The following is a 16,942-nucleotide window of genomic DNA, read 5'->3' on the forward strand; positions in this document are numbered from 1 at the left end:
ATCCACCTGAGGATCGCTTAATATTACCCTACAGTGAAGTGATGAAAACCCATGGACTACATCGCACATCCTCTCCCAGCCACAAGGGCAAGGAGGCAGGCACAGCAACATGATGCCTTCCATGTTCCCAACCTCTGTAAGAAGCCAGCTGATCCCAAGCAAGAGCGCTGTACCCGCTAAGCTTCTGCGCCCTCTAGGTGTTTTCCACAAACTACTCCTTCCCGGTAAGAAAAGGCAAGAGCAAGATATCAATGAGTACATGGGACTCATTCATTCCATTTAGCACAGATACCCCCACTGCTTCAGCGACAGTAGGACTCCGATCAAAACTATATGCTCTGCTATTGCCACAAAATACTGTAGCTTCATCACATGCCACAATCAACCGTAATCAGGCTGGTGACTATGCACTTCCCTCCCTCCTACAACACACATCTATCCACCACTTCAGAGAGTTAACATCTCACACCCTTACCCCTTAAAAAGGAAAAATACACTCAAATGTATTTCACACTGAAGTTCCTTCCCTGGCAGAGTAAGTGCCCCCAAATCACTCTTCACCTTATGGAGATTTAAGAAAACAGATCAAAATAAAAGGACAATTTACAACACAAATACACACATGCATCAAAATTCATAAACACTCTTCAGAGGACAGTCTGCCAAAAAACTATTTTCCCTAAAGAAAAAAAGAAAATCACAATGGGTTTTAACTGATTAGACCATGTTTCAAGCCAGTGCACCTTCCCATAACCCAGTATGAACAGGATGCAGACTAGGAAAGCACAGTCTGTAAATAATGGTATCAAGACCCCCTTTATAATAGGCCTTCAAAAGAAATTGCGTACGTGTGTATTTATATGCACCCGGCCAATACATACCCCAAATGCACCTTTTAGTGCCGACGCATAGCTAATTACCCTGAAGGGAACGGAAAGGAATACTATTCCTGTTCCCATCTGTTTTGACAATCAAGAAATACAGTTTCAGAATCACCATACGCACTGTATTTCTGAGAGGCCACGCGCAGATCCCAACCAACCCGCAGCCAGAGACCAATTCAGTGCCCTCTGCAGATCTTAAAACGCTATCCAGTCATTACTGCACCCTTAAAACTAAAGGGGGGGAGCCATACAAACCACCTTGTCTCCCCCAACCCCACACACTGACAATAAACTCCAGCGCATCACAAACCGCCACCTTCCCGGCGGCTCGGGCAGCTCTGTGCACTACCACCACCGTGCCTTCGGACACAGCAGCATCTGAAGCAAGCACATGCTTTGTGCCGTTTTTAAGGACGTTATCGGGCAACAGGACTACTGACATAGCACAGCTGATGTGATGTGAGCAGGATTTCTTTCCCTTTTTATTTTTAAGGCGGCCAGAACTACTAACCGATAGTTTTACATATACAGCTCTACTGCCACACTATGGGTACTCTTGGTTATTACCACCTACCCAAACCCTAGGAGCAGGCGAGGTTAGAGCTGAAGCCTCTTAGCAACTTTGTTCTACAGAGGTTCACGATTTGCTCGGCGAAGGTACTAGAAGTTCCAGCCCAGACCAAACTTACTTGCCGGGATTAGACCCTGACACCCCCGTGGGCTCTGCAACTGAGGGTGCATTCACTCCACACGCATTCCCCGTGTTCTGGTTATCCAGCAGTAAGCCACCGGTTTCAAAGTTGGTATCGCTACTAGGATTTCAGAATTTGTTAAAAAAGGAGCGCTAGGAAAGAGGAGCTGTTGACCGATGCCTCCAATGCAAATAAAATACATCTGAGGTCTAAAAAGCTTTTGCAGATCTGCTCACAAAGAAGAATCACCACAGAGCATGAACCTCTGGGTGAAGGATCCAGAACAGACAGCACTCTAAGCGCAGAGAAGGGAGCTAGGGCCTGAGAAGGAAGGATTAGGTACCGAACAAGCAGGTACCGACAGAAGCCTGGAAAATCTACAACTAAACTACCGATAGCTTAGAAGAAAAAAAGCGGTAAACCCCTGAAGTAGTAAATCATATATTTAGGTACCTCTACATCAGTCTACTCATTTCAGAGAAGCACATCAGAAGCTGCTGGAATGGTTTTTCTCTCGTGCGCAGGCTAAACACTCCAGCTAAAGAAAGGAAAAATATTCGCCAAAATAAAGAGTCATCCTTAATTAGGACTTGAAGGTTGTTTGGATGGTTTTATACCCTTTCCTAATAGATACTTCCAGCTAGCAGAACTCTTCCAGTCCACTGCAAGAGTACTCAGGAGGAGCAGCTAATACTTAGTCTGGTTCTCTTTAGAGGAGATCTGCCTTACATAATAAAATCAGTGTTGCATTTCAGATAAAAGTTTTCTAAAACCCAAGGAGGTTGCATACACATCAACACACAAACACACATTCCTCTAGCCTAAGATACGGCAGACAAGACAAACGTTACTTAGAAACTCTTCGAAATCGGGGCACTGCACAGTGTTGAAAGAAGCCACTGCCAAACACTCAGCTCTCCCACTCTTCCCCCTCCTACACACACATAAGGACAGTCCCTAAATATTTGCTGTTTACACCAGAAATAAACTTCAGTCCTTAGATACGCTTTCGCTACAAGGGCAGTTGCGGAAACTAGGGAGGGGACCTAAGCAAACTCCCCCTAAATTCAAGTCTTTGTTTTTTTTTTTCTTTTGTGAAATAGCATTTATTGACTTGAAAGATGGCAAAAAAAAAAAAAAAAACAACCATGATGCTGAGGCCCAAGAGCTCGTATAGAAGAGGTAATCAACGTGAAAGGCAAGAGGAATAAGAGTAGAGTGCTTCCATCTTCACGCAAGGCATCCAAAAATCTGTTTTATCAGCTATGGGCAAGCACTAGGGTAGTGAAATACTGAATTAAGGTGCAAGGGAAAGACGGGGGGGGAAACCGCGATGGCATTTTTCACAGTCATCTTGCCTATCACACAGCAACAGTGCACAAACGGTGTGACCCACCAGACAAGGGGAACGAGATGAAACAAAGCCACCTTTTATTACCCCACTGCTTAAAATCGTTGCTCCCAAAGGATACAGAGGGAAACTACCTTGTACACAGCCACAAAGGTCTGAAGAAAATATACTCCTTATGGAACACTCCAGGGAAGCATGTGCTGACACACAAGTGTATGCACACACAGTGTCATCCTTCCCCCCCACCCCCCCCCACGAGGATTAACAGCGGTCCTTTGATCTAAGGAGCAGGAGGAAGAAAAACGCTCCTAAAGTTGCCAGCTTTCTTCTCCATTACACTTACCAGTCACCGAGACAGCCAGCAGCCCCACGGAGAGCAGCAGCACCCGGCTCCAGGAGCTCACTTCCACCGTCATGAGAGCAAAGATCCCCAATTTTCCCCAGTTCCTTCCAAAGCTGCAGCTGCATCCCGGCTTGTCCCATCCCAAGGAAGGTCGCATGTCAAAGGGCAGCAGGAACGGGGCGCGCTGGGGGTGGGTGGTGGTTGTTGTCGGGTTTTCCCCCCTTTTTTCTTCCCCTTTGCGATTGGGATAGTCCTCAGCTCGGCTGGATGAAGAGGAGAAAGGAAAGGGGGGGGAGGGGGAAAGCAGGTCAGGCTCGCGATTTTTATTTTTTTTTATTATTATTATTTTTTCAGCCCGGGAAAGAAAAAAAAAAATAATAATAAAAAAAAAAATCCCACCGCATGGAAGGCTCTGAGCTTCTGCAGCTGGAATGAACCAAGTGCGGCAGCGGCTCGGGGAGAGGCGAGCGAGGCGGGGAGGGCTGGCCCGTCCCTCCCGGCGCCTGTCTCGGCGCCAGCTCCTCGCCCTTCGCAGCACACGCTCCCCGGGGATTTATACTTTTTTATTAGCCAGTTGATTAATCGTTCCCATATCTTTGTTCTTCGCTAAATGCCGAGGAGGGGAGAGGGCACGACGGGTGTCGTGGCGGGGGGCCGCCGGGCACCCACCGAATCCATCTGCCTCGGCTTCGCTTCCCCCCCCCAAACCCGGCGCAGTCCTCCCGCCGGCACCCGCCCCAACGAACCCCAAACGCCGCTTTAGCACTGGATTTGTTTTTAAATACCCACTACAGGTTTCTGGTATAGGGATGATTCCCACCGCCCCCCACCCCGCACGGAGCGCGGCGCAGCACCGCGGCTATGGAGCCATCCGCCAGAGCCACGCACCCCCCCACCCCCACCCCCCCCCCCGTAAACAACTTGATGATATTGACACAATCTTTGTGATGAAGCAAAATTTTGTTACCAACACAAGAGAGATCACGGGAGAGCCACCCCCCAGGCTGAGACTTGTCCCGGCAGCAATGGATCCCAGCAACAGCATGCTCCGGGGGCACTGGGAGGACTGGTTCGGGGGGGGGGGGGGGCTATGCTGGAGGTGGGGAGGGCTGTGCCCCCCCTGAGCCTACGGGCACGCCTGGCTGTAGGGCTCCTGCTCCCTCCGGGGGGTGCGAGAGTGGTATTTCTCCTCCCCCCCCCCGCCCCCCTTTTTTTTTTTAAACATCTATTAGTGCATTTGTCCCTGTAGCTGCATGCAAGATGGGGAAAATAATGCAGCCTGTTAAAGCCACATTCGGGAACTTAATTATCTTGGTAACGATGCTCAGATCTACAGGCACGAAAAATAACTCTAACATCACAGCAAAGCTTAATAAATAAATAAATCCTCAAATATTCCCACCACCACCCCCCCTTTCCCGGCACGAACCCACTTCCATGTCTCCCCTCTGGTCTGACAGCCCATGAACAGCCCCTCTCCCAACGGGAGACGGGACCGAGATCCCCTTCTCCAGCCCTACATCCCCCCGTTCCCCCCCCCCCCGGGATGCCAAACCCCGCAGTGGGGCCCAGGGCCGGTACCGAGCCCCCACTTCCCCGGCACCCCCGGGCAGAGCGGGCGGCTCAACTCGCCACCCATCCCCCTGCCTCAGCGTTTTGCATTTGCTGCAGTTTCTTGCTGCAAAACCCCCTTCTCCGCTCTTGTTCTGGTTGCCTTGAATGAGCTTATTTGACAGCTAAAAACCAAATTATATCGAGGGCTTGCAAATCTGTCCCTCCACCCTCAAATCAATCCTCTTTCTCACTCACTTTCCCCGTGTCCCCCCTGCATTTCAATCCTTCCACTGCCCACACCGTGAGCCGATGCCAAGAGCCGAGGCAACCAGGGCTCTTACATGAAAGAGTCGCTTTATGTCTGTTTAAACTGCAGTGTCCTATTCAAACAGACCTTATTGTTCTAAGGCACAGATCCAAATATAAAAGGATCGGAGAACAGGGTACCACACTTCACAGCTCCATACATCGGGGTTTTTTCCCCTTATACGGCTATTCACCTCAAAGAATCCCCCCGCCCCCCCCATCCCAAAACTGCCTTCAGCCAAAGATGCGAGTCGGTTGCTGTGCGCCGGCAGGGTATCGGCTGAGCCAAAGCCCGCCAGCCCTGCACCAACAACAATCCACAGGCATAATAAAGTCATTGAGGAGATACAATCCCACTTTATTCCTGGTTAATAAAATCATATCTATTCCAAATCGAGGGTTTCCTCCCAACTAAGTTCCCTTCTCAAAAATCGCTAAGGCTTAGGGTCTAACTCACAACAACAACAGCAAAAAAATTACTGCATTTATTTTCTAAAGGGACAAGACTGAATACAGAAGAAAACAGCCCCGCAATCACCAACTTCTTTGATTACAACCCGCCTCTAACAAGGAGGCGTTGGCAGGTTCTGCCCAACAGCCCATGTCTAACCCCCGGCGCTCCCTCTGCTTCTCACCGTGCGGAATCACCTCTCTGCTAAGAGGAGTGGGGTGAGCACCCACCGGGAGACACGTCCCGCTCCGCACTGCCACCCGCAGCCAGAGCCGCCCCGAGCTCAGCCTGCCGCCAGCAGGTATTTACCCGACTCCTTCATATTCCATTTCTCGCGCAGTGCCTCACTCCCCCCGCCAGAACAGCCTGAGCTGCTTCGCTATTCCCTCTACATAAAATAAATAACAGCGATTGCAACATCCCCGAGTTTAATCCATGGAGCCGAGAGCGCTCGCAGGTTTGAACCAAGTCCTCGCAATACCTTCCTGGAGAAAGAGAAACAGACTCTGATAAAAATCAGGGGCTTATTAAACAGGGTGAGTGCCAAAAGCTGTTCTTCCCTCCAGTTCTGACACAAAGCCACATCCATAGGGCTCTCCTCTTTCTCTCTCCCTTCCTCCTACACACATCGTGCTCCGAAGAGCACAGGCAGTACCAACCACCACCACTCCAGGGACAGGAGGAACTACAGAAGCCATCCACACTGGGACCATGATCACCTTCCCTAAAATTTTAAGTACCACAATTATTAATTTGGTAGGGGAGAAAACAACTCAAAACATGTTAATAAATGCCACAAAATTATTTTGTTTATTTGTTCTTAACCACGTATTATCACTATTGGGAGGAAAAGAGCATTTATCCGGGCATAACCAGAGATAACTATGAATAATATCTCTATTAGCAAGAAACTGCAGTCACTATTTAACTTACATGGCAGGAGAGTCCACTTCTGGATTATCTAAAAGGAGATAACTACAGAGCCAAGGTCTTAGTGTACAGTGTAATGATTTTGGTAGCAAAGAATTCAATACACAGCTGTTGCATCTAAAAGATGTGCACATATCTTTTATATTTAAAAAAAATACTTTGCCTTGTATTTTCGTATCTAGTCAAGTTTTATAGCCCAGCACCCAAAATGCCACAGAGGACGTTGAAAAGAAACAGTACCCGAAGCAAAATTCTGTAGCCTTGATGCTGAAAAACACGCAAGCTCCAAAACCGAGAAAAAAGTTTTATTCCTGCAGAGACACGGGAAGCTCAGGTACAGGGAGACAGGGACAGCTGAATGCTGAAGACTGGAGTCTATTTAGAGATTGATGCTGGAGAACGCCATCAGCTGTGTGAAAGGACACAGCACTGCCGTTTCCATCCCTCCTGCCGAAAGCCCAGCGGACACTTCCAGCTGCTGCCCTCGCTGCCAGCTGCCGGGCCCCAGGGTTCCGCGGTTGCCACGACTCTCCATTACCAACACAAACCACCTCCTTCGAAAAGACCGTTTGGGGATGCAAAGAGGCTGAAAGATGCTCCCTGGGAGGAACAGGTTCTCGGCTCCAATAGTAATATCTGAAGGTCCGTTCCCACTGGGACCTTTCCCTAGGCACATCTGGATCCACAACAACACTCCCCAGGACAGCCTGGACCAGGCCTGCCACGAGATCTGGAAACGCGTCCAACGACTCTCGGCAGAGCTGCAGCCCCCATGGCTGGTGCCACCGCTGCAGCGCGCTGCCGGCTCAGAGCGGCCGGGGACCCTGCGAGGGGACACCAGCGACGCCCAGAGCAGGTGAGCGGTCTCTAAGCATCACCCAGCTCTAGCGAAGGCGGCTCCTGCCTTCCTTCTCGCACCCTTCCAAACTAGACTTTGGTAACCTGTGGACATGAAAGCCTGGGGCACGGGGTACACCGACGGCTGTCCGACAGCCTCCTGACAAGGCAAATTACTCCCACTTTTCCCACTGTAACCAGTTTTCTTTGGGAAAAAGTGTGTCCCGTGAAATCTGACTACTTCAAATTCTGAAGCACCATAAGCAGCTGCTCCATTCGCATCCCCACAACATTTAAAGAAAAACAGCCACACACATCAAAATATTTACAGGAAGAAATGAAAGCAGCATTCAAAGGAGCAAAATCGAAAATTAAAGTGTTATAAGGAAGCTACTGTAAACAGCTGATCTTTACAAAGAAAAGCTGAATTTAGCACAGAAAAAAATACGCCGAATCATGTTTCACAGGACAAATAATGGTAAGAGAGGGAAGTATGCTCTTCAGATTAATAGGATAATATTTACTGTATCCTCCTGAAACAGAAAAAGTAAAATTTACAAATCCAGCTAGAAATCAGCAAGCGTTAGCACATGTCCAGTTCTTCAAGTCCAAACAAAACATCAGGCAAGCCTGGCCTGTCTTGCTTGGTACATGAACGAGTGTAAACAGTTATTTCATCTTTAAATAATAACTTCACAGATGAGGAAATAGGTAATTTTACAGATGAAGACATGAAGGTGCAGAAGGGGACGTACCGAACGCTACGGCAGGCAAACTCCTAGGAGTTACATCTTGGAGTCACGGCTCCTTTTCTTTATCCTAAATAAGCCAAAATCTTAGAAGCCTCCAGAATAAACGCAGGAAGACGGAAATTGGGTAAATCAAGAATAACCCGCGAAGCCCATGGAGTTGCCTATAGCAGTATGTTAAATTATACAGCCGAGATGCCTTTACAGTTAGCACATATGCTCAGTTAGCCGCATGTTTTAGTCCTGCCAGGTGCTAAGAAGTCTTAGGAAAGAACGCATTATACAAACCAGTGAAGACCTATGAACTAATAACAATCCGATTTGTATTCTTTAATAACACATTTTACTCTTAAAGGCACATAGATCTGGTTTTCAGCAGTAAGTCCACCGCAGCAAGGCCAGCCTAACCGGCGGGACCTCTAGCCCACGCGACCCGCAGTTACCCTGCGGCCAGCGCAGCTGCGCAGAGACGGCAGATGAGAATTGTTTTCATTTTGATACTTTACTTTGGCAACTCACCCTCAGCAACGGTTTCCTGTAATTAGCTAGCACGTTCTTCGGGATAGAAATAGACTCTGCACGCTCACTCGTGCGGCGGAGTACGTTGACCGTCAGTTGCTCGAAGAGCCCAGAGTCCTCGAGCCTTCTAACAGCCGCCAAACCAAAGTGCTAAAACCAAATTACTGCACAGAGCTCAGTGAACTGCTTTCAAATGGAAGCCATCCAAGTGAGACAGCCCTAGGTCAGGTTTCCATGTTTGCACTAGAAGCTTCCATACCCTACCCTGGCTACCTCTATTATCCTGAAAGACTTATAGAAAGACGGATTACGAAAAATCTTTCGGTATGTACCAACTGTCAATAAAGGTGTTACCCAATTCATCACCTACGACAGCATCGGCGGCCAAAGATTATACTGCGTGACCTTGCTCAATTTCGCAATCCTTAATTATTTTAAAATATTGACTTATGCAAATTGCTAGTATGCTCATTTTAAAATGTATCTGGAATCTTTTGAGCAAACAACAACAAGTTTCACCTTCCTGGTTTTGCTCTGGAGCATTTGGATACAGAAGAGCAAGTTACTGAGAACACGCAGAGCGGGGGGCGACAGGAGGAAAGCTCTTTTGGTGAGGATGTCACTACTTACCAACATAAATGAGCTTATAATCTTCCATTAGACGAGGACAAAGCTTCATAGGCAAGCGTCAGAGCTCAGAACACAACATGCTGCATTCTCATCTTCAAACATACTCAAACATAGGACTCCAGTAACCTAACGCGTAAGTCCAAGAGAGAGAAGAAGCAGAGCTGCCCCCTCAACTCTAAGTCTTTCCAACTACAGCTAGGGCACAAGTGCCAACAGGTTGTGAAAAACAGTAAGGGGCGACACAAAGAATACAAGATTTGAGTAAGAAGTTGCAGAATCAGGGCTGCAGCCTGTGAAGCCATCAGACACCAGAATCCCACAGAAAAAATGAGGTGACATGTTATATGAAATAAGCTGTACTCAGAAATAACCTAACAATTTTCTATTTTCATATCCACAGTATAAATCTGTTGAGGGCTTTGTTAAAGAGAATATCTATGTTCTTTAAAAATAGGGGGGAAGCAGCATCCTACTAATTATAGTGATCCTATGATTAGAGATAATTAGATACATTTACAATTTAGAATTTCCTAATTTTAGCTGTTTATGAACCATATATGTATCTATATAGTGCATGCACAGAGCATCGGTCTCCCCCTCAAGCTAAGAGTAAATTGATAATACATTAAGTTATTGAACATACTTGGATGTGAAAGAACAAACTGGAATTTAAATTGGTGTTTTGAGTAGGTAACCACAATAGGCACTAATTGGTATTTTGAGCAGGTAACCATTATAGGCATTTAGGTGTGCCTTAAAAGAACACAAAATTGTTCAGCTTTGACAGCAGTCCCACTGTGAGGTCCCAGAAGACTTTAGGGGATATAGAGGTGCTTTGTGATGTGCCCCACAGATTAAACCATCTGACAGTCTTATCTCCCTATGGCAGAGATGGTTATTGAGCTACAAAAACTACTCCACTCAGCCCTGTTAAAGCCTTATGGGTGATAACCGAATTGTGACGATAGGCAAGTCCAAGGAAATTCAGGCACTCACCCTGCAAAGATCTAAGGATCCAGTGAGCTCTGAAGGTTGAAGCCGTGCAAACTGGAGCCTGGAGAACAAACAAGGTTTCTCCCACTGGGGACACTGGGACACAAGGCATACAGTCCAGAAAACTCTTTCACATCCAGAATCATGGGGTTAATTTCCCATCATTGACAGGTGAAGTGGGAACCACCACAGGGCTTCGCTGTGTAGCTGAAGTAAGGCTTCCCCACCGTACAAACTGTTGTGAGGATAACTTCAATAATGATTACCAACTGCTCTAATACTGTGGCACAAGGAGCCGTTTGGCTCTTCCTGGTGCTGCAGTTATTCTTGGATAGATGCGTTAGCTAAGATTTGTTTTTCCCCCCCTTTTGTGTGGTTCTTTGGAAAAGAACAGTGTCAAAGAAAATTTTATTCTTGTTAAGAAGGAATACCCGAGTCTTGCACAGAAAACTAATGAGCTAGAAATTCAAGTTTTAGGCGTCAGGAAAAGTAGTTCAATTTTAAGTCAAACCTCCTTTAACAGCAGCCATGTTCCACTTCCTTACAGCGGCTCCTGGCTAGATGAACCCGTGGGACTCGAAAGTATATACAGAGCAATGATTGGAAACAGAGAAAGGGAGATGAAATTAAGAGCTCTCTGCGACGCTCAGCTCTCTGCTAAATCCGTTATCTCCAGCCTTCTGTGCTCCGCAAAACCCCACAAAAATTCCAAGGGGCCGGAGGACGGCAGCACGACAGGCGCTCGCAGCATGGAGGGCAGCAAGCTAGAGGTACCGCTTCTACTGACCTACACAGACACCGCCAAAGGTGCGGGCAGCGGGGCAACAGCTGAGGGAACAAAGGTCGTGAAGGAGTTCGTACAGAATAGCGCCTTCAGCTCTGCCAAGAGTAGTACAGCGGTGTCATCAGCAGCAGAAAGTCAAGCCGCAGAACAGAAGCAGCAGCTCCCACCATTTGCTGAGATTTGCTCCAAAACCAAGGCCGATGCAGTCGCAAAGAATCCAGGTACGGATCGGGGCATGGTCGCTGAACACCAGCTGGGAATCATGGAAAAACTAAGACATAAACCAGAAGCTGTTGGAAAGCAGATGGCGGGAGCTGGTCAGGCACCACTGCAACATCTACTCTATGGGGATGTCCTTTCTGATCCTCGTGGAAGAGAATGGATTCTCCTGAGTTAACCTTTTTTAAACCCAAACTTTTTGGGTTTGGGGTGGGGTTTTTTGGCGGTGTGGGGTTTTGGGGGGCTTTGGTTTGTGGGGTTTTTTGGGGGGTTCTTTTTGTAGTGTCATGATTTTTTGAGTTCCCATTGTGAAACATCTAAGAAACCCCGATTTCCACCGAGTATTGGTAACTGCATTCCTTGAAGCATCTTGGAATACACAAAACCAATGGTGCTTGTCCAGATCTGCTGTTTAAGTTTCTGGACTAGATTTATCAGTCTGGAGACTTAAGACACAATCAACGTATTCTCTGTTGTAATATCCTTATCTCAAAGAGTTTTGAACTTTGGGCAAAGGTTCTTGTTCTATTCTTACAATTTCATCCGTTCTTATGGCTCAGGCAATCAGCTTTATTCCAGGTCCCGTGGGTCAGAGTTTAATGGCCCTACAAGTGAATTTGAACTGCTAATTGCCAAGTTTGGGTCACCACGTTGTACAACTACAGCCTGCAACAGTAACGGATCTCTTAAACAGATTTTGCTTACAGGCAAAGCGTGTCCTCCTAATTGCAAGCGTTCCACAGATTAATGCAGAGAATGCATGTTTATTAATATCTTTAACCTTGTTTTGTTTTACAGTAACTACCGCAACACCAGATAAAAAATACATTAAATACAACGCGAGTACTTCAGGCTTTTCTACTACTTCAATGCCCACAGCATTGAATCAGCCAGTGTGGCAGAGTCTGAGCATCCCTCCGTTCTCCGTCTTCCCCAGCCACCCAAACTTTCCGCACTTTCAGGTAACATAATAGACCCACATTTTGTGAGAAGACAGAATACCACCCCCAGGCCTATACTGACAGGCTCGGGGCAGCACCTGCTGCTATTTCAACGGCTGCTTTCCGATTTGCGGGGGAGAGCAAGAAATCCGATTGCTGTCCTACTACGCTAAGCTACATTAAGTGGCTGTGGGTCACAAACAAAGCTTTAATAATACATGTAATGCGGTCCTCCGAGATGGTTGTGAGGATATCAAAGGATGATGTATTATTGACACAGATACTGAATGTTGACCTCTCTCAGCCTTCACTAATTTCCATTTTTTACCATGTATTTACATGTATTTTGACATAATCATTCATTACAAGTATTTCATGTGATTGCCCTGTTCACATAATGGGATACTGCTTTCTTAGTCTGGTGAAACAGGACCTCATATCAAAGTAAAAAAGCCAACTAAGATTAGGAAGCAGCCCAACGCTCGAGTCGAAAGAAATAAAAGAATGAATACCGAGAATCCCATGTAGCCATAGGTTTCTATGGGCTATGCTCCCCTCGTTCCCTTTGATTCCACTAAAGGAAAACAAGCAACCCACAAAAAAACTCACCAGAAACAAAGCTATGGTTCTCTAGCAAGACCCCGTTCACCCTACAAGCTGCCAAAAGTTGTCACCAGCCTGTTATAAACGACCGAGGGTGGAGACGCGTCACCCAGAGCACAGCGTTTTGCCAGACTGAGCTCTCTTGGAAGTTTACAGTCCAAGAATTTCCCTTTTTTCCGTTAAGCCAACGATTAGTTAGCATAACAGTTACCTCTCAGCGCAAGATGAGCTCACAGTCCATCCACCGAGTTCTCCCCCAGACAGACCAGAGCTGCAGAGGGGAAAGCAGAGTCCTGTTCTGGAGGTCTCGCACTCAGGGAGACAGAGAAAAGACTTTTGCCCAAAGCTAAGAAATACGCTTATCTCAACCTGGTTTCTTTCAGCATAGCACTCCTCTAAAGCTTACACAAGAGTAACTAACGGACCAACTCAGACCGTTTTAAAAATCGTGCCTTACATATGCTTAACAGGGTCTGTATCACCAGAGAGCGAGGATCCCGTATCAGCAAGCTCCGCACCCCTCCTTTGGATGCTATTTTAGACAGGTGCGTTTAAATGCTTATGAATATGCTTTAATTTGCAGAACACAGATGCTAAGCACAATAGATTAGTCAGAGCAGTTTGTCATGTGCCAAGATTGACACTGGTGCCATCACAAAAATAGATTTGGGGACAAGACGCTGAACTGGTATGTGTAATACAGTTTGCTGGAACACCATGTGCTCCAAACAGCTCCAGAGATGGCCTTGAGCCTCTAACTGAAAACATCTATTGCTTACGCTCTAGTTTTGCATAGAATTGGGAGAGATCACTGTGTGCATCTGAAAAAAGTATTTTCAACACCTCCAGTTCCCATTTATGGGGTTACTGTCTTGTCAGTATTCCCATCCCACTTTTTTTGTTTGTTTGTTTGTTTTAAACGTGTGCTATTTCTTTTTCCTCCCCAGGTAGCTCCATACAGCCCACAGCAGATTTTCCAGCCACCTTACACTCCGATGTTGAACTACGTCCCTCTGGTTCAGCCTGGTTACCCATACCAGCAGAGGACCCCACCCACACCATCCAGCACCATCCAGGATCTGTCACCAATGGCAGGCGATGGGATCCAGTATCCATTCCCTCCTTCCCATGGGTACGGCATGCAGGTTTGCTTTCTATTTTTTCCAGCACTTTAGGGAGAGCGTTAGTTGCTGTAAACCTGCGCAGAGCTGAAGATTTAATTGGCAGTTGGGTTTCCCAAATACATTCTTGACAAATTCCAAATCTAAACAAAAGACAAGATTCACTGTAAGGTCTGAATTCTAAAGTAATTTTGATACAAAACCAGAGTAAATAGTTTTGGGTGAATGAAGCTGAAACACTGTGCTATAAGAGATGCCACCTGCAACTTCCCATCAATATTATGGATTAAAAAAGTATAAACACTAAGTTAACAGAAAGGAAATGCTTCAACATGATGGAAACCAAAATATTTTGACACTGGCAGAATGAAATTAAAGGATTCATTTTGATACCTTTCTATAAAAACTGTAGTTAAGATCAACATATTCCAAGGGTGTATGTCATGGTTTACGCCGAATCAGCTACTGGGGACGTGGGGGACCCCAGATGGGACCAACAGATGCTCCCCTCTACCCTTCTTCAAAGAGAGGCAGAGGAGGGAGAGACTTATGAGTTTAGAAGGAACTAAAACTAAATCTCCAGAGTTGCAAGTTCTACGTATCATGTTCTATTAAACGCTTATGGGATAGACAGGAGTAGAAGATACTTCCCCCCTAGATCACCTGCCCAGAAACCATATTACACATTAAAAGAAAAGATAAATACTTCTAAGACCTCCATTATTAGGAAGAAAAAGATGTAATTTGGAAGGCTAGATGTAATCTCCTGAAGCTTGACTAAATTTCATTTTCTGTTTTAGGTTCAGTTCTACACCTGGAGGAACTGTGACGATTAACCTCAACTACTTTTCCAGCGAGAACCATGTAAAATTTTAAGTGAACCCAGTTTTCCTATCTTAGTATTCAGAGAAAAACTTGCTATCTATCTGTTATAGTCCTAGGGTCCTATAAGGACTTCAAGTTTTCCCCGAAGTGGACATTTCCATCTAGAACAATCCCATTTGACTTCTATAGTAAGGAACAGCTGCATGACAATTCATCTGAAATAATTTTTTTTAGGATGACAAGAAGGGATTTTTTTGTTTTGGAACATGGACATAAACAATAAAAATGTTTTATTTATGACAAATGCCTGAGCTGCTTCGAATCAAGTGTTGGTGCAGTAAAGATAGTAGATAGAAAAGAGTTTTGAGCGCAAGTTTCAGAGATAGTAACTTTAGCTGTATGCTCAAAGTGGGATTAACACAAATACATCCAATAGCTGGGTGGTGCAGCTCCACGCATGACGTGTTCCTGCCTTATTACCTCATACTCTAATGCTAATCCAGATGGTAATCTGACTTTTACTATCAAAGAAGATCAAGCCATAAAGCTTGCATGGAGAATCCTGTTTAACTATATTCCCCTGGTTATTTAACTCGGGAGTTTCAAGGCTCTCGCTTTTGACAGTGAGCCGTAGCCAAATAGCCTCTGCCCCCTCCGGAGTCTGCACCACCACCGCAACGCCAGAGCGGCAAGGCTTCCTCGAGACGACGACGGCGGCTGTCTGTCTGCTGTGCTGCAGCCACAGTCCGCTGGGTCAGAAGAGTGATTAAGATGGGATTCTACAGCCTGCATGATACGCGTCAGAACAAATTACCACAAAAGTCTCTCCCAGCCTTAAAACCAGTGAATAAGGCCTCAGTCACAAAGATCTGACAGTTCGCAATCATCCAGCCCTATACCCGGTAGCGTGCAAGTCAGTCTGCTCTTAAATTCAAGGAGGCGTATTTATACTTTGTGCAAGAAGGATATTGCACCCGTACAAGCCAAGATGTGAAATGAAATCTTCACATGGCTTAAAAAAAGGCCTGGGTATTTTACAAATAGTTACCGGTCCTACAAAACGTAGAGCACCATTCATTCCTGGAGGAGCGGATGGGACCAAATATGCTTAACCTCTGTAGGCAACGAACTTTGTAAGAGGACAGACTTCAATAGTGGCTCGTAATTCAGGCACGAGATGGAGCATCCTTCCGTTCACTGAGCTTCAAACTTGGCCCCAGATACCTTCTCTCCTTCTGGTAAATAAAACTAATCTTGTAACTTTAAAAAATTTAGCTCTTCCTTCCCTTTAACCCTGTTTAATGTAAATAGCACAACTTAGTTGTGTAGACTTAGCAGAAGCTAGTAAAGAATTCACATAGGGTATGTTTACTGTTGTACGGTTGATAAACAATCTTACAGCACTCCTTCAGGTGACATTTTGCACATTATAACTAGTTTACTCCTCTTCTCACTGCTCCTCTTTCCACACTGCATCGACATCTATTTTGAGTTACCCAGATGGCTGAGGTGATCTAGGACAATTTATAGTAAGAAATTCATGCTTTGGCAAGATGTGCCCAGTAGCCCTTTTCTCTCCGCATACCACCGTAGGCCAAAATTTCAACTGAGATAAATTAGACGAGCAATTAAGAACCTCTCGTGTTTCTGCAATGCATCAATGTTCTTCACTCTCCTTGCCTCATGGGTAAGGTGACAGGTTGATAACACAATCTGAAAAACTGTTAAAGTATACCAAGGCAGCCGGGAGGAATCGAACCCAAAGCCCACTTATTGCTTTATTCCAAATTCCCTCCAGCGTCAGCAACAATGGTCTTACAGTTCCAATGCACTTCACATCTGAAAAGACTAGAAGAGGGGGGACACCAGTATAGAGACCACCTGTGTCATTTCACCAACACTTGATTTGTTAGTGACAAGTAACCTGAACCAGATTTACCACTGTTGTAACACAGTTTGGGCCACAAACCGGGCAACTGAAGATTAGCCAAGAAGCAGAAGTGAGCTACCTCCAGGGTGCCGTGAGGAATGAGGCCACGGGATCATTAAGGCACAAGTAGTCTAAAGCCCCGCCGTATCCCTGTCAGTAACACTAGCACACTAAGGCAGGACTGTATGGTTTTCCTACCCAAAATGCTCGCCCTTATTTTCAGCACAGGATCAAAGATACCTAATGGACACGCTCGTCAATAGGCTTTTCATTCTTCAAC

At 46.1% G+C, this 16,942-nt stretch overlaps 2 protein-coding genes across 2 annotated transcripts in view; one reads left to right on the plus strand and one right to left on the minus strand.

The window, feature by feature from the left end:
* The window catches only part of CSMD2 (CUB and Sushi multiple domains 2), a gene marked incomplete at both ends in the record, with an annotated part of 311,031 nt that extends 307,604 nt beyond the window's left edge, over positions 1-3,427 (minus strand). The window contains one exon of the mRNA XM_082494202.1: positions 3,271-3,427. Coding sequence (XP_082350328.1) covers positions 3,271-3,427 — 157 coding nt within the window. The remainder of the gene's footprint in view (positions 1-3,270) is intronic.
* Positions 3,428-7,104: 3,677 nt separating this feature from the next.
* On the plus strand, positions 7,105-14,743 carry LOC309680523 (uncharacterized protein C1orf94; the record flags this gene model as incomplete). The annotated part of the gene is made up of 6 exons (XM_082494165.1): positions 7,105-7,367; positions 10,787-11,244; positions 12,041-12,204; positions 13,257-13,331; positions 13,734-13,931; positions 14,708-14,743. The coding sequence occupies 6 exons, from the start codon at positions 7,105-7,107 to the stop codon at positions 14,741-14,743; spliced, it is 1,194 nt and encodes a 397-aa protein (XP_082350291.1).
* Positions 14,744-16,942: the final 2,199 nt, after the last annotated feature.

The sequence above is a fragment of the Vanellus vanellus genome, assembly GCF_965231255.1.
Source record: "Vanellus vanellus genome assembly, chromosome: 22".
NCBI lineage: Eukaryota > Metazoa > Chordata > Aves > Charadriiformes > Charadriidae > Vanellus > Vanellus vanellus.